This window comes from Saccopteryx bilineata, chromosome 8, assembly GCF_036850765.1.
Source record: "Saccopteryx bilineata isolate mSacBil1 chromosome 8, mSacBil1_pri_phased_curated, whole genome shotgun sequence".
Classification (NCBI taxonomy): Eukaryota; Metazoa; Chordata; class Mammalia; order Chiroptera; family Emballonuridae; genus Saccopteryx; species Saccopteryx bilineata.
Window position 1 is genome coordinate 54,286,606 of NC_089497.1, and position 27,381 is coordinate 54,313,986.

Below are 27,381 nucleotides of genomic sequence, written 5' to 3' on the forward strand. Positions count from 1 at the left end.
AGGACTTCCACACTCCAGGCTGAGGCTCTACTGCTGAGCCAACCGGCCAGGGCTTAATTTCCTTTTCATTCTCTAGTGGTAGCTTTAGTGTCCTGGAATTTTGATAATTGCCAATTGTTTAGTTGCTGTATGGCATTTAATAATTCTACAATTAGCCTTCTAATGTTTTTTTTAGTGGGTTTTCCTGAGGAAGTTAAAAAACCTTGCTGCTTTTATAACTTTCCAAAGTCATGAGCTACACCAAATGCATAACGACTATTAGTATAAATATTGACTACTGATTTTTGGCCAGTTGACAAACCTAAATTAGAGCAATTAGATCAGCTTGCTGGGCAGATTTTATTTTAGCTAGGTAAGAAATTTCAGTTGTGTCTGTCGTGGAAGTTATTGCATATCCAGCTTGTACATAATATCCGTGTTGATATTTTTTAGATATGATTCATCTGTAAATCAAATTAAGTCAGCATTATTAATGGGAGTTTCTTGTAAATCATTCCTAGGAACAAGAAGGTGGTCAGTAAGCAAGACCCAGTTGTGGGTGTCTTCATTCTAAACAGGGCTAACAAAGTTGCAGGGTTAAGATGATTACACAGAGTTAAAGTGAGCCAATTGACTGACAAATGTTGAGTATGATGAGAGATTAATAGTAGAGATAGCCCTTATCCAAAGAGGGAACCCTTTGCTACCAAGTTGAATTGCTGACTATAATATTTTATAGGTCTATGATGATGAGCTCTATGTTCTGAAATTAAAACCTTTTTTTTTTTTTTTTTTTTGTATTTTTCTGAAGCTGTAAACGGGGAGGCAGTCAGACAGACTCCTGCACGCGCCCAACCGGGATCCACCCAGCACGCCCACCAGGGGTCGATGCTCTGCCCATCCGGGCGTCGCTCTGTTGCGACTAGAGCCACTCTAGTGCCTGAGGCAGAGGCCATGGAGCCATCCCCAGTGCCCGGGCCATCTTTGCTCCAATGGAGCCTTGGCTGTGGGAGGGGAAGAGAGAGACAGAGAGGAAGGAGAGGGGGAGGGGTGGAGAAGCAGATGGACACTTCTCCTGTGTGCCCTGACCGGGAATCGAACCTGGGACTTCCGCACACCAGGCCGATGCTCTACCACTGAGCCAACCGGCCAGGGCCAAAACCTTTTTTTTTTTTTTAATTTAAATTTTTTTTAAAATTCATTATAGAGAGGAGAGAGAAAGGGAGAGAGACAGACAGAGAGGGAGAGAGAGAAGGGGGGAGGAGCTGGAAGCATCAACTCCCATATGTGCCTTCACCAGGCAAGCCCAGGGTTTCGAACCGGCGACCTCAGCATTTCCAGGTCGACGCTTTATCCACTGCGCCACCACAGGTCAGGCCCAAAACCTTTTTTATGTGTACAAGTTATATCTCATTAAAGTATCCCACACTGGGAGTTTTAGAAAATTCTTAGAGATTTTATAGCTTGTTTTTCTTCTAGATTCCATTGAATCATGTCAGGTAAGTTTGATTTTAATAAGATATTGGACCATCAATAAAAATTTGGAGCCTAATTGTGACAATATCCAGCCAAACCCAGGAGTCCTCTAAGCTGCTATGCTTTTAGAAGAGGAGAAGATAGGATTCCTGTGAGTTTGTCAGAGGTAATTAGTAACGCCCCCGGGCAAGGAGACAGAGAGACATACTGCCGCATGTGTCCCAACTGGGATCCACTTGCCAACCCCCATCTGGGGCTGATGCTCGAATCAACTGAGCTATCCTCAGCACCTAGGCTGCTGCTGGAATCTGTATGATGCTGGACTCCTGGTTGCATGAAGGGAAGAGAGAGAGAAAAGGGTGAGAGGGAGGGGAAGAGAAGCAGATGGTCACTACTCATGTGTGCCCTGACCAGGGACTGAACCTTGGACATCCGCATGCTGGGCCAATGCTTTATCCACTGAGCAAACTGGTCAGGGCCAGTAGCCCATAAATGTGAGATAACCTAAGTATTTTACTGGTGGTAAAGAGAATTCAAGCTTGTCCTAGAATATAAAGTATATTATCTGTGTGTTGGATTAGAGTGAAATCTGAAAAATTCAATACTATTCAAATTAGCTTTAGTATCTAACAATATGTGGGACTCTTCACATATCCCCGGGGTACTTCTGTCCAATTAAATTTATAATCTTCCTTGGTGAAAGCAAAGATGAATTTTGTCTTTTTCTTTTACAGACATGCTCAAAATAATTCTATCATTGAAAAATATTGGTAATCTACTGGAATAGCTGATAATAGCTTATGTGGATTTGGAACCACAGATGTCTGGGAATAACTATCTTATTCATAGCTTTGAGATCCTGTATAAATTTCTATTCTTTTCTATTTGTTTTCTTTACTGGAAAGCTAGAATTACAGGGGCTTGTACATGGAATTATGAGTCCCCCTTTTAAGAAATCTTATATAATGGGCTTAATTCCAGCAAGTGCATCGAGTCTTAGAGGATATTGGCAAATCTTCCCAAAATCTGTACAAAGGTCCAAAGTTGCATTGGAATGTCCTCCAACAATTTTTAGTCTCAAGATTATTTTCCTTTCATGGAAATTCTTTTTTAAATCATTGTTTGAAAAAAAGGAAGTAATTGCTTTCCCGATTGGTGCAGTATTAGATTTGCTTCTAAATACATTTTACCGTTCTGGAAAAGATATAGGAACTTCACTGTTTTTTTTTTTTTTTTTTAAAGACGTTACTTTTTTTTTTTTTTAATTTTATTTATTCATTTTAGAGAGGAGAGAGAGAGGGAGAGAGAGAGACAGAGAGAGAGGAGAAAGAGAGACAGGGGGGAGGAGCTGGAAGCATCAACTCCCATATGTGCCTTGACCAGGCAAGCGCAGGGTTTCGAACCGGCGACCTCAGCATTTCCAGGTTGACGCTTTATCCACTGTGCCACCACAGGTCAGGCCGGAACTTCACTGGTTTTAAGAAAATTTTAGGCCCTGGCCGGTTGGCTCAGCGGTAGAGCGTCAGCCTGGCATGCGGGGGACCCAGGTTCGATTCCAGGCCAGGGCACATAGGAGAAGCGCCCATTTGCTTCTCCACCCCCCCCCCCTTCCTCTCTGTCTCTCTCTTCCCCTCCCGCAGCCAAGGCTCCATTGGAGCAAAGATGGCCCGGGCGCTGGGGATGGCTCCTTGGCCTCTGCCCCAGGCGCTAGAGTGGCTCTGGTCACGGCAGAGCGACGCCCTGGAGGGGCAGAGCATCGCCCCCTGGTGGGCAGAGCATCGCCCCTGGTGGGCATGCCAGGTGGATCTTGGTCGGGCGCATGCGGGAGTCTGTCTGTCTCTCCCCGTTTCCAGCTTCAGAAAAATACAAAAGAAAAAAAAAAGAAAATTTTATCCTACTAGGTTAACTGGGGCAGATTTGGTTAGCAAAATATATATTGCCCCCTTAATATACTCTACTTTGAAAGGGACAGGTTTTGATTAAAAAAAAAACAGTTAGTTGATTACATATTGCTACTATTTGCATAGAAGCTTTACTCTGAGGTAGCAAGCAATTTAGTTGGGTAAGATTAAGAACAGATAAAGTAACCCTGGTATTTACAAGGCCCTTAGTAATTTCCCCCTTTTTAATGGTAATTTCAGTTTTTCCTAAACAGTTAGGAGAAGGGGAAATGCCCTTTCGTAGTCCTTTGGGACTATAAGATTACTTCTGTTGTTTTTTTCTTTAATCCCATTTCAGTTTCCTATAATGTTTAAGATGACCTGGCTTTTTACAATAAAAACAGACTTCTCTATAAGAGTTTCTTAGCAAACCCTATTTAGTAATTCTGTTGCTTTTGCTCCTAGAAACCAGTAAATACACTGCTCACAAAAATTAGGGGATATTTTATCATTTCATACTCATTTTGAAATATCCCCTAATTCTCACAAAAATTAGGGGATGTTTTATAGCTTCATATTCATTTTGAAATATCCTCTAATTTTTGTGAGTAGTGTATATTAATTGAAATAGGTCAGAATAGCCCAGATCACATGTTTTAAGAGTTAAATTAAATTCCTTTGCGAATGCATTAGGGTACCAGATAACACCAGGGAAATCTTTCAGGAAGGTTCCTTAATTCTATTCTAGTCCAAGGAACATTCACAATTGCTGGTTCCCTCTGCCTGACACCAGCTTTTCTTCAAAGGGAGCTGCTAGAATTCCTGGTTACTCTTGTCTGAATTCCTATTCTTATTTTCCTCTAGATCAGTGGGGAGTGGTAGTGAAGGAGACAGAGAGAGAAGAGGAGGGAAGGAGAGGGGAAGGCGAGTCCAGACAAGGGAGGTCAGATGGCAAATGTAGTGGAGAAGCTGGAAGAGAAGAATGGGGTGTTGGCATTCGTTAGCTTCAGAGGCCTTCTTTAGTCAGAGACAGTCTCTAAAAGGATTTTTCCATCTGTAGATACTTGCAAGTTAACCTGCAGGATTATTAATGGGAGAATGGTGTTCTTGGGGTTTGCCAACCTTAGAGGTATGATTTCCCATGTTAATTTTAGTTTTCTTTGTATATCTGCAGAGTCTGAACAAATTTCTAGGGATTGTGTAGTGGGTTCAAGTGTGCTGCTTGTGGCTTGAGCTCCAAGGGAATTTCATTTCCCAAGTCATCTCAACCCTCTTACGTGTCTCGGTTTCTCTCCCTGGCTGCCTAATACAGCTGCCTAATACTCAGAGCGCTAGTGTAGAGCCAGTAGCCATGGCCACCATCATAGCCGCCTGGCCCATGCAGGTTTACATTAGATTCGGATAGACGGTAATGAAACAACAGAGCCAAGAACTTGTGGGCCATTACCTTTAATCCTAGCTTGCTCCCGGTGGGCAAGTAAAAACACACACTGGGCTCCAAAACCCACTCATTCAGTGGTCACAAAGCTACTGACTTATCCAAGTTTCCAGAATCAAAGGTTTGTACCTCACCAGCTTTATTCACCTCTGTTCCCCATCTCCTTCTCTCTGCACAAACTCTGCACAAACTGGCTTCTCCTTCAACACTCCACCATCTTGGCTGCTTCTCCTGGCCTCCTCCACGTGGCCTCTCTTTGCTTCCTCTCTGCTCTCCTCTCTAATGCTAATCTCAGGAACGGAGAGAGAGCAAGCTCCCAGTCTTCCCCACTTTATAGTGTAGAAATCAAAACCTTTAATCCAATATACAAACAAGGAAGTCTCTGATACAGAGTCACTTATCTGAGGCATAATGGGATTCCTTATGAGAGTGCACCACCCTACATCAAAAAGGGTGGGAAAGGCTTAGTCTTAAAACTAAGCCTTGGGCTATAACGACTCTGCCTGCTTACAGCCTGTCCCCCCACACACATTAATATAATCATGCCCATACCAAGCAAGAAGGGCAACTAATATCATCACCTGGGAGACGGGCTTCCACACAGGCAGCGCCATCTTTAACAAAGTGAGCATAATATATTTTATATGCCCAACAGCTAGGTAACCAACGTTTATGTGCACCTCTCCTGACAAGTCAATTATTTACAGTTAAATTTGGAAGTCCCTGTGGGGCGACTTACATATCACAAGGTGTTGGGCGGATAAAATGTATTATGCTCACTTTGTTAAAGATAACACGAGGAGGCCGTTGCCCAGGTGATATTAATGTGTGTTGGGGTGGGCTAAAGGCAGGCAGAATCCTTGTAGCCTGGGGCTTGGTTTTGGGATTAAGCCTTTCCTACCCTTTTTGATGTGGGGTGGTGCAATCCAATCATGCCTCAGAAGGTGACTTCGGGTTGGAGACTTCCCTACTTTGTATATTGGATTAGAGGTTGTGAAGCTACACTATAAAATAGGGGTAGAACAGGAGCTTGCCCGCTTGGTTCCTGAGGTTAGCATGAGAGAGCAGAGAGAGTAGAGCCAGCAGCGGGAGGAGGCCACGTGGAGGAGGCCAGGAAAAGCAACCAAGATGGCGGAGTGCTGAGTGAGATGCCAGTTTGTACAGAGTTTGTATCTGGGACAAGGAAGGAGATGGGAACTGAGGAGAATAAGGCTGGTGAGCTAGAAACCTTTGATTCTAGGAAACTCGGATAAGTCAGTGGCTTTGTGAGCACTGAATGTGATTGGGTTTTGGAGCCCAGTGTGTGTTTTTACTTGCCTGCCGGGTGCAAGCTAGGATTAAAGACTATGGCCCACCAGTTTGTGGCTCCGTTGTTTCCTTACCGACTGTCCGAATCCAATGCGAACCTGCATGGGCCAGGCTGCTGTGATAGTGGCCCTGGCCTTGGCTTCTGGCTTTACACAAGGTATGAAAAAGAGTTCAAATACCATCAAGATCTCTTACATTAAAACAGGGAGGTCCTGAATTCTAAGATAAACTCACCCAAGTTCACCAGATGCAAGACAAGGATCGGTTAGGATATAATGGGCCCTGCTGATAACAAAACATGGGTCTGCGCCTGCAAGGTGGTCCTGGGTGGGTGTAATGCCGGTGGCCGAAGCCACGCAGGTTCACATTGGATTCAGGCAGATGGTAGAGAAACTGTGGAGCCAGAAACTGTTGGTCCATTCCCGTTTAGCAGTCTCACAATGGCAGATGAGCAAACAGGCAGGGAAAAACTGCTCAGGCAAACGAACAGCAAAATGACTCCGCACAGTGGCGGGCAGTCGGGCAATCTGCAGTCCACCATCGTGAGGGCAAGCACCCATCACCTTACATATGTGTACACATGTGGTGCCGCCATGTGCTCCTGCACTAAACAGGCAAAGTACAAGCCAGCAAGCCTAACACAGCTGTTTCCCCAAAATGGGCTTCTTTGGAATCCTGCCTCAGTATGCCAATTAAATGTCAACGTAAGAACTTTCCAAACCTGTAAGAATTTTTTGAGTTAATTTGAGCCAAACTGTCAACAGTTGCTGAGAAGAAAGTCTCAGCGGATTGGGAGAATGGTGGTTTTTCCACTTACTTTATGCATTAGAATCAAAGGGGAAGACGTAAAGGGGTGACATGAAATTAATTGATGATAGATTAGGGAGGTGGGAGAGAGCAAAGCAGGGAAATTTCTGATTGGATAAAAAGTAAAAATGTATACACTGAAACTGCTTTTACATAGGCAGGAATAAGATAGTTAATAGTTAACAACATGATAACAACAATGGAGGGGTGGGTTCCAGGGCGTGTCTGGGAGGGGCCAACCTGGATATAAGATCAACTTTCTCTTGCTTAGAGCTGAGAACAGCTCTATAAAAGGGTCCAGGTTCCCTTAAAATTTGCCCCCACTCTTTAGCTGCCTGGTCTTCCCACAGTCTTCTGTTGAAAGACTAGAATCAACTCATACTTGCCTCATCCCACCAACCCCTCCACAGGTGACAAGCTTGGTGGATTAGGGCAACTGAGGTCAGGAGGACATTAGTGAGAACCTCCTGTGTGGGAACGTGCGTGAAAACATGCCGAGTTAGGATAACAATCAGAGACAAGGCACCCCAGGGCAAAAGTCTTGAGCAGACATGGCTCCAGGGGCCTCTCTGACCCCGTGCTGGAAACAGCAAAACAGCAGGATAAGATTTAGAAACAAAATGTTTAGGTTCTCAGAACAGAGATTAGAAGTCAGCATGTTCGTTGTCCTTCATTTCCTGAAAACGTCTTCTGTCTGCTTCCTTGAGTTATTTGTACTGGCTAATAAATACCTGAGTAAGGCTGGGATGAGGGTCCTTCGATCTGCTGACCAGGACTGTTGCCTCCCTCAGCCCCTCGGTGCATCTCATCTGGTCTCCAAGTAGTTTTTGTCGCTGTGACAAGTGGTGCCCCATGTGAGGAACAGGAGCCAAACGACAGGTTTGCTGCTCCAAGTAGTCATTGTCTCTGCAGCACCCTGCTTGAGGGGGCTGCTGCTGGTCAGGAGCTCAGTACAGGGAAAGTGGCCCCTACACCAGAGCATAAACCCTCAGCCAGTGTAGGATACTCCAGTTCTGTCTCTCCCCAGAGAGGTGAACAGCAGGTTTAGATTGGATGGGGCCGACAGTCCCCTCCCTCTGCAGAAGTTCTTTCAGCTGAGGAGCCCCTGGTCTCAGGGAGGAAGATTGAGAGAGTTTTCCACTGGGGCTGGCTGACTTTCCCCCAGCAGGTGACTGGTCCCGACAATAGGCTCCAAAGAACTCACACTTTGAACTCTAAGCCCCTCTTTCTTTTTTGGAACTTAGCCTTATGAGGTGTAGGGCCAGTAGCTGTGGTGGTCACAGCCGCCAGGCACATGCAGATTCCCGTTAGATTCGGAAGATGGTAATGAAACAGCAGAGCTAAGAACTGGTGGGCCATTTCTTTATTCTAGCTCGCACCCAGCGGGCGAGTAAATACACACAGCGGGAGAACACTTCCCTTTCCATTCAGGGCTCCCAAAGCCACTGACTTTCTCCCAGTTTCCTAGAATCAAAGGCCCCCAACAGTTCAGCAGAGCTCACAAAGCCCCTCACCTCTGTTCCCTTTCAGCATCCCACCATCTTGGCTGCCTGCCTCTGCAACAATGTGGCCTCCTAGCTCCTCCTCCTCCTAAAACTTTTCAGCTTGATAGTCCCTCCTCCAGCACACATTAGCATAACCAAGCCCCTTCCCAAGCATGAAGGTAATTAGTATCACCTGGGCAATACAATCACGTGGTCAGCAGTCATTTTTAACAATAAAAGTGAGTAAAACCAAATAACACAAATTTTATAAACTTATTTGCCCAACACGGGGCAGGGTATCCAGGACTTGGGCTGGCAGACGGTGAGGCTCTGTGTCGTCCAGTGTGTGTGAGGTGCTGTGTGGGCGCTGATCACAGAAAGCAGAATTTGCCTCGCTGGGTTTGGTGCTTGACAAGCTCTCCCTTTGGATATGCTGCCAGTAACACTAGTTGGGTGCTGCTCTGATGTTGTCTGTAGCTGGCCGCTGGATGCTTTGGTTCTGGGCCTCTTAGGAGGGAATTGGTGCAGCCCAGTGTAAGACACTGCCCATGACGGGCCCTCAGCAACCTTTTTGGAGCTATAAGTGATCCAGAGTTTTCAGCTGCCTCTGCTGGGCTTAGGTGTACATGGAAGGACCAAGCTGCACACCTACGCTGGCTTTTACCAGCACTGGACCTGGGGGAAAGACAGCAGAAGACCCAAGGTTCCCTAAGAACCACCGCCTGCTGCCTCTGTCTGCTGGCTGCTTGTTAGGCTCGGCCCCTGTAAAAACTCCTGGTAGAGTATACAAGCTGGTGCTAGATAGGCATCAGAGAAGGTGGTGGGTGTGGCTCCCACCCCAGGGCCCCAGGTGTCCTGAATTTTTTCTCAGACCTCAGTAGGGTGTGACTTCTATGAGTTGGGTGGGTGTGGCCTCTGAAACCCAGAGATGTGGTCTGCCCACAGTCCAGACAGTTTCTGCTGGGTCTCCTGTGAGGTGGAAACTCCAGTCATATTCTCGGGAAGGTGGGGGGAATAGCTCCAGCCTCAACCAGACAACTGAGTCACCCCCTGAGTCTTTTCAGCCCCCTGCTTCCTGGCCAAGGCTGCTTGTTTCTCAGCAGGGCCCAGTCCCCACAGGGTGGGGTAAGAGAGATTCCCAAGGGTGGGGCAGTTGCTTTCCCCCAGGCTGATGCCGCACACAGGGGACTGCTCCACCCAGGAAAGATGGCGACTGCGCTATTAGAGAGTGATTCAGCACAGGGTGGCCTTTCCCCGATAGTGTCTCTCCCCAAAGCCACCAGTCTCACACTCTCCTCTTGGGACTCCGGTCTTCTCTGCCTTTCCTCCATTGGAGCCCAGGGTAAGTGGCTGTGAACGAGATTTTTCTGCGTTGGCTCTTTAAGAAGGTACCTGCATCTCTGTCTGGCAGATAGAAACCTGTCCTCTCTTTACCACCAAATGCCATGTGGGCTCCTCTTCTAGGCTCTAGGCTGGGGCACCCAGCCTGGGGCTTAGGACCCACACCTCAGGGCGAACCTCCCTGCAGTGAGAGTCCCTCCGGACCCTCAGTGTTGGGCAGATAAAATGTATTATGCTCACTTTGTTAAAGATGACGCCGCCCACGTGGAGGCCGTTGCCCAGGTGATATTAATGTTTGTCTCTGTGGGCTAAAGGCAGGTAGAATTCTTGTAGCCTGGGGCTTGGTTTTGGGATTAAGCCTTTCCACCCTTTTTTGCTGTGGGGTGGTACAATCCAATCAGGCCTCACAGAAGTGACTGTATTGGAGACTTCCCTATTTTGTATATTGGATTAGAGGTTGTGAAGCTACAATATAAAATGGGGGCAGGGCCCTGGCCGGTTGGCTCAGCGGTAGAGCGTTGGCCTAGCGTGCGGAGGACCCAGGTTCGATTCCCGGCCAGGGCACACAGGAGAAGCGCCCGTTTGCTTCTCCACCCCTCCGCCGCACTTTCCTCTCTGTCTCTCTCTTCCCCTCCCGCAGCCAAGGCTCCATTGGAGCAAAGATGGCCCGGGCGCTGGGGATGGCTCTGTGGCCTCTGCCTCAGGCGCTGGAGTGGCTCTGGTCACGACATGGCGACACCCAGGATGGGCAGAGCATCGCCCCTGGTGGGCGTGCCGGGTGGATCCCGGTCGGGCGCATGCGGGAGTCTGTCTGACTGTCTCTCCCTGTTTCCAGCTTCAGAAAAATGAAAAAAAAAAAAAAAAATGGGGGCAGAACGGGACTTGGCTCTTGGTTCCTGAGATTATCATTAGAAGAGGGAGCAGAGGAGAGCAGAGAAAGGCCACGTGGAGGAGGCCAGGAGAAGCAGCCAAGATGGTGGAGTGCTGAGTGAGATGCCAGTTTGTGTAGAGTTTGTATTTGGGATAAGGAAGGAGATGGGGAACAGAAGTGAATAAGTCTGGTGAGCTAGAAACCTTTGATTCTAGGAAACTCGGATAAGTCAGTGGCTTTGTGAGCACTGAATGTGACTGGGTTTTGGAGCCCAGTGTGTATTTTTACTTGCCCGCCGGGTGCAAGCTAGAATTAAAGACTATGGCCCACCAGTTTTTGGCTCCGCTGTTTCTTTACCGACTGTCCGAATCCAATGTGAACCTGCATGGGCCGGGCTGCTGTGATGGTGGCCCTGGTAGCCCTGGCCGTGCCTCCTGGCTTTACACTCAGCCACTACTCGCTCCTGGAAGCAGGGGGCAGGGGGCAACCCTTTTTGCATCTCCTCTCTTCCTGCCAGTCTCAGTATAGCTTCTGTGAATCCTTGGTTAGGAGACTCTTCTTCATTTAGCCTGAGTTGGTTTTTTAAGGATGATTGTTGTTAATTTATTTATAACTCCAGTTTGGTACTGGGAGGAGGTGAGTGGAATTTCTTTTGATGGAGTTTTGTTTGTTCTTACTCTTGGGGTATGTCTTTGTCTCTTCAGTTTGGACCGCGCTCTGTGTTTATTTGTATATGTATTCAGTAGATCAGCCACATCTCCTGGTTTTGAAAGAGCGGCTTTATATAGAGCGTGTCCTGTGGGGCCAGTGCACACTTCCTCGGTCACCTGAGCCAGGTGTTCCAGGAATGTGCCTTCTGTGGTGTGTGCCTTCCTGTTGAAGCTGAGCCTTGATTGTTGCTAGCGCATCAGTGGGTGGGGTTGACCCTCAGGCTTACTGGCTGTGAGGACCAGTTACGTCTACAGTGAACAAGCTGGAACAAGCTGTCGTGCAGGGGCTGTCCCCAGGGAGTGGCAGTTGCTTTAGCAAGGCTCTGGTGTCAGGCAATGGTGCTTATCAGCTTGTGAAACTGCTGGAGGGGCTCTGGTACTTGCACATTTCAGTAGCTTTTTTGTGCTGGGCTTTAGGTGCTTGGGAGAGGCTAAGATGCTATGCTAGCCAAGGCTGGCTGCTACTTATTCTAGGCTTGGGACCATTTGATGGAGTCTTTGATGTGAGCAATGGTCAGGTGCCACTTGGTCTCGGTGTGGGGCGGCTTAGTTGGAGCAATGTTGCAAGCCAAGCCTGGTCATTATTTGTGCCAGGCTTGGGGCCACTTGGCAGGAGCTATGATGCAAGCTGAGACTGGCTACTGCTCATGGGGTTGTGGACCTTTGGCAGAGTCTGCACTGCAAGCCTAGGGGGCTGCTATGAAGAGGCGCCAGCTAGGTGAGCAGGTAAAGTTGGGGCAAGGTCTCAGGGCAGATGCCAGGCAGGGTGTTGGTGTTAGCTAGGCTAATGAGGAATGGTAGATTTTGTACCTGCCCATGCCAGGCCAGCTGGGCGTGAGGAGAGCTGAACAAAGGAACAGTGGTGCCTGCCAGCATTTCCATCCCCTGAGAATTTCAGTCCCTGCTCTTCCCAGCACTCATCCTGATGTTAGTCGACTGAATTCTTCCCTCATATGACCCAGGCTCTTCTCAAGCTGCTGCCTCTGTACCTGAGCAACCTTGTGCTCGAGCCATTTAAGAGCAGCATCTGTTTCCCACAACCCTTTGTCTCTTTGGGACGTAGTCCCTGCTGTTTTTCTTCGTTGTTTTTTGTGAGAAACAGAGAGAGGGAAAGATAAGGACAGACAGACAAGGAAGGAAGAGAGATGAGAAGCATCAATTCTTCATTGTGGCTCCTTGGTCTCCTTAGTTGTTCATTGATTGCTTTCTCATATGTACCTTGATTGGGGGGCTCCAGCAGAGTGAATGACCCCTTGCTCAAGCCAGCGACCTTAGGCTTTAAGCCAGTGACCTTAGGCTTTAAGCCAGTGACCTTTGGGCTCAAGCTAGTGACCATGGGGTCATGTCTATGATCCCACACTCAAGCCTGCATCCCTGCACTCAAGCTGGTGAGCCCGTGCTCAAGCCAGAGGAGCCCGCACTCAAGCCGGGGACCTCGGGGTTTCTAACCTGGGTCCTCTGCATCCCAGTCCGACACTTGATCCACTACATCACTGCCTGGTCAGGCAAAGCCAGATGTTATAAGTACTCCTCTTCCTGGCTCAGGAACTCTGGGCTAGGGAGTCAGGTATGGGGCTTGGAACCCTTGCTCATGAAGGGGTCCTCCAAAGCCTAGCTATCCTCCCTGTTTATTAATCTTCACACTGTGGGTGTGGGACCTGCCCAGTCTGCCTCTCCACCCCTTTCACCTGTCTCAATGTGGCTTCTTTATATCCTCAGTTTTAGGAACTCTGTTCAGCTAGTCTTTCAGTGTTTCTCAGTGATAGCTTATAATTTAGTTATAATTTTCATATGTTCATGGGAGAAAGTGAGTTCAGGTTTTACCTACTCTGCCCCTTGCTGTTGGAATTTTGAAAGGGATTGCACTGAATATGTATGTTGTTTTGGTAGTGTAGACATTCTAACAATGTTAGTTCTTCTGATCCCTGAACATGGAATATCTTTTCATTTTATTTGTGTCTTCAGTTTCTTTCATCATTGCTTTATAAGACCTGTTCAATGTACAGGTCTTTGACCTCCTTAATTAAATTTGTTCCTAGGTATTTTATTCTTTTTGATGCAATTGTAAATTGGATTATTTTCTTAATTTCTCTTAGGAAATTTCATAACTAAAGACTTTCAGGAAGAAAATATAAGTAGCAGGTGATAGAAAGGTTTAAATACCGGAAGCATGCTAGATTACCAAGGGAACCTAGGAACCTGGTGGCCGTCTTTAATCTGTGGAGTACCATCATAGCCTCCCCCGCGCATCCTGTATTGGCCTCCAGCAGACGCTGACTCTAGACGAGGAGACTTATTGTTGTGTTTTTATATTTGTAAATGGGTTTATGCAGAGGGTGATTTGACAGGAAGGCATTTATAGTTTCCTAATCAGGTTTGAGACTATTTCCTGCTGGGTTCTAATACTGTCTTTAATGTTATGTTATCTTGTTGATACACAATTTAAAATAGAATAATAATTTGTGGGGTTTTTTTTACAGGTTGCAGAACTTTTATTCCAAACTGCCCAAAATGCGGGGATCAATTTTGACACTGTGTGTGGAGTACCTTACACAGCTTTACCATTGGCGACAGTTATCTGTTCAACCAACCAAATCCCAATGGTCATTAGAAGAAAAGAAACCAAGGATTATGGTAAAATGAAAGTAGCATCCAGATCAAGTTGACATGTCACTGCATGCTGCTGGGAGTTTCTGTTCTAGGCCCGGCTGTTTTACCAATGTGCCCTCTCAGTTTTTAGGTTTTGTGGAATTCGTTAACTGTTGCTATGAGTCTCCTTCCTTTAAAGTGGTCCCCAACCTTTTTTGGGTCACGGACGGTTTAATGTCGGAAAATATTTTCACTGACCGGCCTTTAGGGTGGGACAGATAAATGTATCACGTGACCGAGACAAGTGTCAAGAGTGAGTCTTAGATGGATGTAACAGAGGGAATCTGGTCATTTTTAAAAAATAAAACATCGTTCAGACTTAAATATAAATAAAACAGAAATAATGTAAGTTATTTATTCTTTCTCTGCGGACCGGTACCAAATGGCCCACAGACCGGTGCCGGTCCGCGGCCTGGGGGTTGGGGACCACTGCTTTAGAGTCCAGGGGTGAAAAGGCACTGAAAAAAGTGCTGTGTTTTGCACTGTGTCTGTGAGATGCAGCATTTTCTCCAGCCCTTCTCTTGTCAGCACAGTGTTCTAAGAGGACTCTCCTGGTATGTTTATATTTAAATTACATGAAGAAAAATGAATGAATAAAATTACTCAAAGCAATAGAAATGCCACTTAAATTCTTAATGAAGATAGTTTTTCCATGGGTCCGTGGCAGTAGTAATCAGGTGGGTGTGTTAAAAATGGGGTTGGTTAAAAACCAAATCAATCTATTAAACATATTGGAACTGACTTTATAATTGATATTAAGGATGTAATGGGTTTTTTGTTTGTTTTGCTTTGTGTTGGTGTGATAGTATTTCTGTTATATATTTTTAAAGTATGTTTATCATTTATAGATGCATTCTAAAAGTATTTATGATAAAATCATGATTTCTGGAGAGTTACTTCAAAAAACTATGAGGGGAGGAAGAGAGCGTATAGCTGAAACAAGGCTGACCATGGGTTGTTAAATGGTTAAGTGCTGTATTTAGGGGTTTTGTTACACTATTTTGTCTAGTTTTGTTTGTTTGAAATTGTCTAACTGTTAAAAATAGGAAAACTTTTTGCTGCTTGAAGTCACATCATTTTATCTCTATGAATCTGCCCATAAGGAAACTATTATTTCTATTTTCTTATTATATGTCTTTAAAATTATTTCTTAGAATAAGATTATTAATTTTAAACTATGCTTATAAATACTCTCAGTCTTGTGTTCTAGTTCGAGCTGACTCAGGTACACGTGCTGGTTCTTCAAGGGCCGGGAAGGAGTTGAGAGGGAGGAATGGGAAAGGGCGAAGGTGGTGCTGGCGAGGAACGTTCACCAGTTCATTTTATGTTTCAGAAAGACAAATTTGGTAGCAGGGAAATATAAAAATGAGTTTGCAGCCTGAGTTATTTACATGTTGTAGATGATCTGAAAATAGTGTGTCTTGGGGGTTGGAATAGGAAAGTGTGTTACATTGTATAATAGTTCGTAAAGTGGTCCGTGCTTGGTCTAAATGGTTACTGAGTATTTTCTCTCCTGAATCTGTGTATGCAAAGGCCAATTTTCTGACTGATCTCGAAGAGTGAACTGGGTTTTTTTTAATGGAAAAAGCAATGATTTCATTGGGGATATTGTGTTATTTGTTGTTTATCACTTTTCTTACCTAGGTTATCTTGCTTTAAGAAACCCCATATTTGAAATTGATCATAAACATATTAAGTGGTTTTTATTTACAGTGCAAAATAATTTGCTGGTTTTACTATAAATCCTCTGTATGTGTAACTAACAATTTTGGGATACGGAGACACCGAATAAAACAGTTGAAGATTCATTGAAGTAAAGTAGCTCATCAGAAAATAAGACTTAGATTATCTCTTTCTTTATAAATACATGCCACATTTGTTTTGTAAGCTGCATCTTGAGTTGAGTGAAATATTAAATTGGCATCATTATATTCTTTCTTGCCCAGGTACTAAGCGTCTTATAGAAGGGACTATTACTCCAGGAGAGAACTGTTTGATCATTGAAGATGTCATTACCAGTGGGTCCAGTGTTCTAGAAACTGTTGAGGCCCTTCAGAAGGAGGGCCTGCAGGTCACCGACGCTGTGGTGCTGCTGGACAGGGAGCAGGGGGGCAGGGCCAAGCTGCAGGCACACGGGATTCGGGTCCACTCAGTTTGTACATTGTCCGAAATGTTGGAGATTCTTGAGCAGCAAAAGAAAATTGATGCCGAGATGGTCGAGAGAGTGAAGAGATTTATTCAGGAGAATGTTTTCATGGCAGCCGATCAGAATGGTTCTCTCCCATCTATAAAGAAAGCACCTAAAGAACTCAGCTTTGGTGCACGTGCAGAGCTGCCCCGGACTCACCCAGTCACAGTGAAGCTTCTCAGGCTCATGCAAAAGAAGGAGACCAATCTGTGTCTGTCTGCTGACGTCTCAGAGTCCAGAGAGCTGCTGCAGCTGGCAGATGTTCTAGGACCCAGCATCTGCGTGCTCAAGACTCATGTAGATATTTTGAATGATTTTACTCTGGATGTGATGAAGGAGTTAACAAATCTGGCAAAACACCATGAGTTCTTAATATTTGAAGACCGGAAATTTGCGGACATAGGAAACACAGTAAAAAAGCAGTATGAAGGTAAGTATTTCTCCGGAATCGGCAAGAATCAGAAACCCAGCATAGACTGAAGGAGAAAAGGCTATGTATTGACTCACGTCACTGAATAGAACAGGCGGTCAAGCATGGCTGGATCCAGGAGCTCGAGTGCTGTCTTTTCGACTTGCTTTCTTTCTCTTCTTCTGTCAGCTCTGCTTTCTTCCTTCTTTCTCAGGTAGGCACACTCCACATGCCTACCCCAGTTCAGTCACTGGAATATAGAATACCCTTAGGTATAGAAGAGCTAAAGGTATAGCTAACATGTTTACTGGCTTAGCTGGGTAATATGCCCGACCCCTGGTGAGGTGAGGTTGTTTACTCTCTGTAAGCTTCTTAAACTGAGATCTGGTCAAGGGTAGCTCCCCTGAAGAAAATGGGTGTGCTGGCGCCAGAAGACGGGGACATAGGTTCTAGGCAGGTAGAAATGACAGAGGTTGGCCCTGGCAGAACACAGTGAGTCTAATATTTGAAGAATGAAAATTGCAGGTATAGGAAACAATGAAAAAATAGTATAAAGTGATAAGATTTATTTTTAGCAGAAAAAATTTGGTTGATAAACATTCTTTTTTAAAAAAACTTATGTTAAATAAGAACTCAGTATATATGTTGGTTTAAAAAGTTGCTTCTCTACCTGTTCTATGCAAATTTCTGCCATATTGTACAGATATACTTTTTTTCACTTATTGTTGTATTTTATTTTATCGTGTTGTTAACACTTAACCCTTTGAGTAGTGAATTTTTTTTCATGCTCACTGACCCCCGGGAGTGAGCTATTTTTTCAAAAACTGAAATTAGTTCCAGTTCCAGTTTTATTAAGTTAAAATCATGTTTGTTTGATAACCAATTTATGGAAAGAACAACATACATTTGCTTTTTTTCAATGTTGCCTTACACATTTTTAAAATAAATCGATCGTACTCTGTATGGTCAGGAGGCACGAAGACGTACATGAACGTTCGTACTACTCAAAGGGTTAAAGGCATCTTGAGATAACTTTTTAAAACTAATGTATGCATATTCTTAAGCTATTTCTTTAGGATAGATTTGTCTATAAAGGATTTTATGTGCCTAAATGTACAACTTTGAGTAGTTTATTGACGGATGTAAAAGTTATACAAACTTTCTATAGGTTTACATGTAATTCAAAAAATGATTAGGGTTATGTTGTGAGATTTGTTTTTTGAGAGAGAGAGAGAGAGAGAGAGAGAGAGAGAGAGAGAGAGACAGGAACATCAAGCTGCTCCTGTACGTGCCCTGACTGAGGAATCAAACTGGCAACCTCCACACTCCGGCATGGTGTTCCACCCAAGCAAACTACCTGGCCAGGGCTTAGTTTTGATTGATTTTTAGGTTGGGGGTGGTGGTGGTGAGCATTTATTATTCCATTCAGTCGTGCTTTTTTTTTTTTTTGGTTGCTTCCCCTGTTGGTGCCCTGGCTGGGGATCATACCCACAACTTTGTTGTTTCTGGGTGAGGCTCTTTTAAAATGAATACAATTGCCTATTAACATTTGAAGAGTTATAGAGAGGAACAAGTAGAGTTGAAAAATGGTAGAGTTGCTGTGAGATGCTTACAGAATGAAAGTCACCTTCAGAAGAATTTTCAAATGTTGATATCTTTGAACTCCATAAACACTCACCTTCACTGGGGTCCACTTCTAATTGCATAAGTTTTAAGCTTCAGCCTACAAGGAAAAAGTCTTTTTTATTTTTATTCAGTGAGAGGAGGGGAGGCAGACAGATTCCTGCATGCACCCCTACTGGGATCCACCCAGCAAGCCCACTAGGGGGCGATGCTCTGCCCCTCTGGGGCATTGCTCCATTTTGCTCCGCAACCGAGCTTTTCTTAGCACCTAAGGCAAAGCCATGGAGCCATCCTCAGCACCCGGGGACAACTTGCTCCAATTGAGCCGTGGCTGCAGGAGGTGAACACAGAGAGAGAGAGAGAGAGAGAGAGAGAGAGAGAGAGAGAGATGCAAGAGGGGAAGGGATGGAGAAGCAGATGGGCACTTCTCCTGTGTGCCCTGACTGGAAATTGAACCTGGGACAGTCTGGGATGAACCTGAGATCGAAAAACAGTTTCAGTGTTGTTTATAAATTAAATACAGAACTTGCAAGAGTTCTTTTCTTATTATCATCTCTCAACTAGCTTCTAGGTTGATGGATAAAATTTTCACACTTAGAACCATCTGTCCACTGAAACACTAAATTTTTGAAGCGTTTCACTGTTTCATTAACATGTTAGTAGAAGACTATTATTATTCTTTGGTATTTTTCTGAAGTGAGAAGCAGGGGGCGTCAGTCAGATAGACTTCCACATGAGCCCAACTGGGATCCACCCGGCATGCTCACCAGGGGGTGGTGCTCTGCCCATCAGGGGCATTGCTCCACTGCAATCAGAGCCATTCTAGCGCCCGAGGCAGAGGCCATGGAGCCGTCCTCAGTGCTCAGGCGAACTTTGCTCCAATGGAGCCTTGGCTGAGGGAGGGGAAGAGAGAGACAGAGAAAGGAGAGGGGGAGGGGTAGAGAAGCAGATGGGCGCTTCTCCTGTGTGCCCTGACCGGGAATTGAACCCAGGACTTCCACACGCTGGTCTGACTTTCTACCGCTGAGCCAACCGGCCAGGGCCTAATAGAAGACTATTTTATATTGTAATTGGTTGGCTGGGCAAAAAGTTAAAGGTGTTTGTGTGAAATTTGACAAATGTCTTTTCCCCCCTTATTCTTAGGTGGTGTCTTTAAAATAGCTTCCTGGGCAGATCTGGTCAATGCGCACGTGCTGCCAGGCCCAGGAGTGGTGAAAGGCCTGCAGGAAGTCGGCCTGTCTTCGCAGCGGGCGTGCCTGCTCATTGCAGAAATGAGCTCCGCTGGCTCCTTGGCCACTGGGGACTACACTAGAGCTGCAGTAAGTGACGGGGACTGGACTGTTACCCTACACATCACAGAGGAAAAAATATCTTAATATCTGTGAAACTGCTGGAAAAAAATCAGCTGTTGTTAGTGTGACAGTATATTAATACTAGTTGGCTAGAGTTCCCTAATAGTTAATAGCATTTTTATATCTATTGTAGTGGACACATAGGAGATTTGAATTGCATGCCTAAGAAACTTTGAAACATAGATATTTGGTCAGATATCTGCCCGTATGCTTATCTGACCTCTAAGATAGAATTACGCCCTTTCCCCAGGGGTTGAAGTGGAGAGCTTCCTCCGAGGCATGTGGTTTCTTGGAGCCTCCTCAGTTCTGTAGACATGTATTTTCAAGGCAGCAGCCTACGTGAAGTGGCTTTTCCCCCGTCCTTGATACTGATTGGTATTGTATGGGAAAGCTCTTAACTCAAGTTCAAACACTGTTTCCTCCAGTAACTCACCCAATATTAGAAGTTCTTATAACACCATACACGGTAATACCCCGTACACACTGCATGCCAGAATAAAGTGAAAGGATAATTACCTAGTTAAAAAGTTTCATAGTTGAAGTCACCTGGAAAGTTAGATCACTTTTACAGATATTTTAAAGACTTTAAAAAAAAATAACAGAAATTTTTACTTTACTAGCACTTTAATTTTTATATAGGAATTTATTTTTCCTTATTTTCAAATACTCTCTGTGGGACTGTGAAGAACTCACATGGTCCTGGAACCAGGTTTTAACCCCACCCCTGAATTGTCCATAAATGTCTGTGATTTCCCAACTCTCATAACGGTCCGTGAGTCATTCTGGGAGTCTGGGTCTGGCTTAAGGACAACACCTCACTTTCTGGTTGGTAGTGGTACTGGTGGCAAGAACAGGACAGTGTAAGTCTCAGGGAAGAGCCAAATTAGGAAGCCAGACCTTCTAGAGAAGCTTCTGTGAATGTGGAGTAATGGTAAAGAAATGGTGGAGACCCAATTATTAGTCAATGTTAGAGAAGAGGGAAAGCGGGAGAGTTGAGATTTCTTTAGCTCTTGAAAACATAGCTGTTTTTATAGTGTCTGTCCTTGAATATGGAGCACCCTGTGTAGATAGGCAGGAAATCTTCCATGTGGTTTTATACCATAGAAATGTATTCTAGAGTACTTTTCTCATATTCTTTTTGGAAGTAGGTGAGTCCTGAAGTATTATTACAAATAAGTAATTGTGCTGCATCTAGATTCTAGACACACAGAATGTAGGATTTTCAGTGTTTTTAGGGTATGGTTAATTGGGAGAGGGGGAAAGATGGGGTTAATGGAGCAGGTATGTAGATTCGTATCTAAGATGCCCTGTTTTATATATAATGAGTTTAATATGAAATGAGAAGAGACATCTATAAAAAGTTTCTTACTAATTACTAGAGCCATTTTTTTTGCTTTACTTGTAGAACTATTTTGCTTTCTTGTAATCTGTCCTGTTACATTCCATTTAGGTTAGAATGGCTGAGGAGCATTCTGAATTTGTGATTGGTTTTATTTCTGGCTCCCGAGTAAGCATGAAGCCTGAATTTGTTCACTTAACTCCAGGAGTTCAGTTAGAAGCAGGAGGTAAGTCTATTCATTGGTCATGGTTCTTCCATGGTTCTTTTACCCAAGTCAGTAAGGGCAAAGTGAAGTTTTATGGGTTTAAAGAGTTATTAAAGAGAAAGCTTCTTTGTCTAGAACAGTAATGAATGAGCCCTCTGGCCTGGTGAGACTGACGTAGGTATGCAAAATAGCTTGCATTCGAGCTTGAGGATGAAAATTTATAAAGCTGCTTTTCATTGAAATATACCCAGATATTTTAGTTGTCTTTCCCAACGGATGTTATGAACATGCTGCTGAAAAGATATTCCCTGCTCCAGGAAGAATGTGCTAGGCTGGACATTTGTTTTTTTGTTAGAGGACACGGCAGAGCCTTTGGTGTGCTAATGTGTGTTGTGACCCCATGTGGAAATACACAGTCTGTATCGTCTCCCAGGTTTATTTGAGATGGTAACGCTTTTTGCAGTCTGAGAAATCTAGCTGTAGTGGCGAGAAAAGCAGTGCAGATTTTCTCACTGATAGTCTCTAGTCAGTAGAGGAGTAATTGAGATGATAAAATTACACAGTTAACTGTACTACAGGACTTAATAAAGCTGCTTTGGTTTTGAATGTGGAAGAAATGATCACCTGGAAAATCTTTATTTTTCCTGAATTGGCTCTTGTGCAAGAATGCTCATCACGGAGCTTATCCCATCCTACTTTCCATCCCTTCTGTACGAGGTCGGTTTAGGAAGTTGGAGGTTGGAGCTGTACACAGTGGGGTTCTCAGCAGAACTATTTAAAATGAAAACACCTATACTTATTACCCGTCGGATCAGTTTGACATGACACTCTGCTCTTCTATTTTTACATTGAAAAGTTCAAAAGGTACCTTTAAAAATATTGAGAATTGTACCATTCTTATATAACTCGGACTCATCTCCCCTCCATACCACTCCTTCCTCAGGCTAGCCCCCCTCTCCAGAGATGACCACAGAGTCGGTGTGACACATACGCTGGCAGACCTTTGGCTTTGCACGTGCTCACATTCTCACAGTTTGGAGAGTGCTTTGTGTCTGTGCAGCTCTGTTCCGTTTCCACACCTCGAGTTACCTTTCCCCAGGTGCAGTGTTTCCTTGTTAGAATCGGGCCATAAGATGTTTAACCATTCCCCTGCTGATGCATTTGGACTGTTTACCAACAATGAACATCCTTGTATAATTTTTATACATGTAGACCAGGGGTCGGGAACCTCTGGCTCGTGAGCCAGATGTGGCTCTTTTGATGGCTGCATCTGGCTCACAGACAAATCTTCAATGAAAAAAATAATAATATTAAAAATATAAAACATTCTCATGTATTATAATCCATTCATTTCCTACCGCTCATGTTCATGGTTGTGGGTGACTGGAGCCAATCACAGCTGTCCTCCGGGACAACACCAAATTTTTATTGGATAATGTGTAAGGTACACGGGTCATTGTATGGCTCTCACAGAATTACATTTTAAAATATGTGGCGTTCATGGCTCTCTCAGCCTAAAAGGTTCCCAACCCCTGATGTAGACTATTTCTGGAGTAGTCTTCTAGGCTGGGAACTCCTCGAGGATGGGAGCTTTTTCTGAAGATTGCTCATCCGCCAGCATAGTACCCCTTGCTACAGAAATGTTCTGTAAATACTTAAGAGTGTCCATTGCTTCAACATTTGCATTTTAGGAACAGATGAAAGAGGTGGTATTTCTGTAACTGGGATGATAACAGAGAACATTATGATTGAGGGTCTGAGTTTGGTGAAACTTGGTTTTCTTTTTAAATCCTGAAATACTAGAACTAGTAGATACCCATTAACCTTGAAGGAGCTAATTATTTATTTTTAAAAAGATTTTACAGGGCAGGGCCTAACGAGAAGCATCAACTCACAGTTGCTTCTCTTGAGTTATTCACTGCTTGCTTGTTGCTTGTCATATGTGCCTTGACTGGGCAAGTCCAAAGTTTTGAACCGGTGACCTCAGTGTTCCAGGTCAATGTTCTATCCACTGCGCCGCCGCAGGCCAGGCGAGCTAGTTATTTCATATTCATACTATAACCACACTTAAAAAAAGGAAGGTACTGCCTTGTGGGGATTTTGTTTTTAATTAAGTACTTCAACCAAACAAACAAAAATTTTTGAAAGCTAATCAGAAAGAAAACTAATAAGAATTCAAATAAATTAATGAGTGATAGCTGTACCCCCAAAGTTATAGAATATTGTGGGTCTCAATTTCCCAAATTTTGCATTACACATTCTATATACTATAGATTAGGCCTCAGCAAAATATCTGACTTTTAAAACTCCACATTTATGCTAAATATTTTATGAATCAGATTTGAATTTCTGGCCCTGTTACTTAGTAACCATGTATTGGACAAGTTACTTTACTTTAGTCTCATTATCTTGATCCTGTAAAATGGGAATAATAATGTTGCTCTCAAAGGGTATTTAGAGCCATAAGTGAGATAATGTGTTTAAAACACTTGATACAATCTCTTGACACAGTAGGCTTTCTATGCTTGTCAACTGTTAATGTTCTTTGTAAGCCCCCAAAACACTTGAGATAGTACAGTCACAATATAGGTTTTCGGGTGTCTTTAAAGCATCTTGGATTTGAGAGATAATAAGCCATTTAACAGAATTCTTCTAGAACAACAGAATTTAAAAAGAAGGAAAGGCCCTGGCCAGTTGGCTCAGTGGGTAGAATCCTGGCTGACATGTGGACGTCCCAGGTTCAATCCCTGGTCAGGGCGCACACGAGAAGTGACCAGTCTGCTTCTCTTCTCTTCCCGGCCCCTTCTTTCTCTCTTCCCTTCTTGCAGCCAGTGTCTTGGTTGGTTTGAGCATCAGCTTCAGGTGTTGAGGATAGCTCAGTTGATTTAAGCATCAGCCCCAGTCATTGGTTATGAGGTGGATCTTGGTTGGGGCACATGCGGGAGTCTCTCTCACTATCCTCCTTCCTCTCACTTAAAAAAAAAGAAAAAAGAAGTGTCTGGTTCAAGATGGCAATGCAGGACGCCCTGAATTTACTTCCTCCCACAGACTGTACCAGGTCTACAGCTACCTATGAAACAATTTCTTCTTGGGGGAGGGGGTGAAGAAAAAAAGATAAACCTAAAAACTAAATGTTGCTGAGTTGGAACTATGGAAGGTAGTCAGCATCTAAGTCAATAGGAGAGTCGAGCGCAGTCTTACCGTAAAACCATCCCTTGTGTGCAAACCCACGATCAAAACCCATAGCCTCTCCCTGACGAGTGAGGGGTTGGAGCTGCCATCAAGCACCGCAGCTTTTAAGACCTACACCTAAGAGATGAGGCCCCCCCGAAACATCTAGCTTTAAGGAAACACTAACGAGCTTGTGCCCAGAAACCCACAGGACTGTAGTGATCTGAGAAATGGCTCGTAAAGGGCTGACTCTCTGAGACTCACCTGGCCCAGGGCCCAGATACTAAGTAAAAAAGCTCACTTGTAAATATAACAGTGTCGGCCTGAGGGGAAGGCATCTAACAATACACATGGAGGAGCCTTCCAGAACACTGTCCAGGGCGAGCTAGTGGGCACCGTCTTCTTGCTCTCCCTCTGCCTTACTCTAGTGAGAACCGTCTCTTTTTTTAAATACTAGGCCTTTTTGTTTTATTTTTTTGCTTTTTCTGGCAGGCACCATATTTGCATTCCCCTTCTGCTTTGCCAGCTGGCGCCATTTCCACACTCTCCCCCTGCTGCACTCCGGGGCACCAGCAGCATCCTGGCAGGGGGCTTTTACCCCGGTCTGGTGCCCTGATCTTTGCAGCTGCTGCCCAGAGGACTCCCTGACCACTTGGCTCTGTAAGGAGGACTTGTGTTCCTGGGTCCTGAGGGCACTGTAACAACTGGAGAAGCAATTCTTAGTAGGCAGCCATCCCCAGGCACTGCACACACAGCACACTGAAATACACCTCCAGTCTTTCTGTGAAAGAGGCCTCTTTTCTTTTTTTTTTTTTTTTTTTTTTTTTCTTTTCTTTCATTTTTCTGAAGCTGGAAACGGAGAGACAGTCAGACAGACTCCCGCGTGCGCCCGACCGGGATCCACCCAGCACGCCCACCAGGGGCGACGCTCTGCCCATCCTGGGCGTCGCCATGTTGCGATCAGAGCCACTCTAGCGCCTGAGGCAGAGGCCACAGAGCCATCCCCAGCGCCCGGGCCATCCCTGCTCCAATGGAGCCCCGGCTGCGGGAGGGGAAGAGAGAGACAGAGAGGAAAGCGCGGCGGAGGGGTGGAGAAGCAAATGGGCGCTTCCCCTGTGTGCCCTGGCCGGGAATCGAACCCGGGTCCTCCGCACGCTAGGCCGATGCTCTACCGCTGAGCCAACCGGCCAGGGAGGCCTCTTTTCTTGTCCTGAGCTTTGGCCCAAGTGGCTAGCTTCAAATCTGGCACACATCCAGGGCACAGAGGTGTTCTCAGGGACTGTAAGCGGGTGAATACTGTCTTTACCTTGCTATAGCTTGCTGGTCTAGTCTGGCGCCCTGACTTTCATGACTGCTACCCAGAGGACACCTCTAGATAGCCAGGCTCTGGGCTAGTGGGGTTTACACTTGCAGACTCATGGGGCTGTATATATTTTCACACTTTAAAAGCTGCTGCCTGAGGGTTTGGCTTCCAATCAGTCTGAATCTAGGTACTGAGTGAGATCCTTCCCTTTGGAACACTGACAGATCTTGGTACACCCTCAGCTACTGGGAATTATTAATACTGGGAATAATTATAATTGCTCGGACAATCGTAAAGGTTTGGGAGACAACCAAGAGCTAGTGTAGGGTTCAACACAAGGTTCCTGAACAAGGCGACTCCTTCAAAACTGGGAGAGGTGTTTTTTTCATCTAAACCAACACAGTCAAGCAAAATGAAAACACAGAGGAATATGTTTCAGGCAAAAGAACAAGATAGAACCTCAAAAAAAGAAAAGAAAATGAAATTCTTAATGAAATAGAGATAAGTAGTTTACCTGATAGAGTTCAGAGTAATAGTTATAAAGGTGCTCACCAAACTCAGAATAGAGAACTGTGAGAACTTCAAGATAGAAAATATAAATAACATATAAAATATAAGTCACAGAGCTGGGGAATACAGTAACTGAACTGAAACACCTAGAAGGGGACAATAGCAGACTAGATGGAAGGATCTGAAGAAAGTATCAGTGAACTCAAAAACAAGGCAGTGGAGGCCCTGGCCGGTTGGCTCAGTGGTAGAGTGTCCGCCTGGCGTGCAGAAGTCCTGGGTTCGATTCCCGGCCAGGGCACACAGGAGAAGCACCCATCTGCTTCTCCACCCCTCCCCCTCTCCTTCCTCTCTGTCTCTCTCTTCCCCTCCCGCAGCCGAGGCTCCATTGGAGCAAAGATGGCCCGGGCGCTGGGGGTGGCTCCTTGGCCTCTGCCCCAGGCGCTAGAGTGGCTCTGGTTGCAACAGAGTGATGCCCCGGAGGGGCAGAGCATCGCCCCCTGGTGGGCATTCCGGGTGGATCCCAGTGGGGCGCATGCGGGAGTCTGTCTGACTGTCTCTCCCCGTTTCCAGCTTCAGAAAAATACAAAAAAAAAGAAAAAAGAAACACAAGACATCCAAATTGTGAAGGAAGAAGTAAAATTGTCACTGTTCGCAGATGACATTATCATTATATATAGAAAATCATGAATATTCCACCAAAAAAACTGTTGTAATTAATAAACTAATTTGGTGAATTTGCTGGATACAAATTCAATATCAAAAATATCTGTTTCATTTCTATATACTAATAACAAATATCAAAGAGAAATTAAGAAAACAATCTCATTTAGTTGCATCAAAAATAAGACACTCAGCCTGACCAGGTGGTGGCGCAGTGGATAGAGCATCGGACTGGGATGTGGAGGACCCAGGTTCGAGACCCCAAGATCGCCAGCTTGAGCATGGGCTCATCTGGCTTGAGCAAAGCTCACCAGCTTGGACCCAAGGTCGCTGGCTCGAGCAAGGGGTTACTTGGTCTGCTGAAGGCCCACGGTCAAGGCACATATGAGAAAGCAATCAGTGAACAACTAAAGTGTTGCAATGAAAAACTAATGATTGATGCTTCTCATCTCTCTCCGTTCTTGTCTGTCTGTCCCTATCTATTCCTCTCTCTGGCTCTCTCTCTGTAAAAAAAAAAAAAAATTAAACGCCCAAAAATAAATTTAGCCAGAGGTGAAAGACCTACTCTGAAAACTACAAGACACTGATGATTGAAGACAAATATATTAAAAGATGTTCTGTGCTCGTAGATTTGAAGAAATATTATTAAAATGTCAATACCACCCATAACAGTCTACA

At 44.8% G+C, this 27,381-nt stretch overlaps 1 protein-coding gene across 1 annotated transcript in view; it reads left to right on the forward strand.

Annotated features, from left to right (window-relative positions):
• UMPS (uridine monophosphate synthetase) overlaps positions 1-27,381 on the forward strand; it is a 50,495-nt gene that overhangs the window by 20,404 nt on the left and 2,710 nt on the right. The window contains exons 2-5 of the mRNA XM_066240759.1: positions 13,775-13,928; positions 15,890-16,561; positions 19,307-19,482; positions 20,966-21,080. Coding sequence (XP_066096856.1) covers positions 13,775-13,928; positions 15,890-16,561; positions 19,307-19,482; positions 20,966-21,080 — 1,117 coding nt within the window. The remainder of the gene's footprint in view (positions 1-13,774; positions 13,929-15,889; positions 16,562-19,306; positions 19,483-20,965; positions 21,081-27,381) is intronic.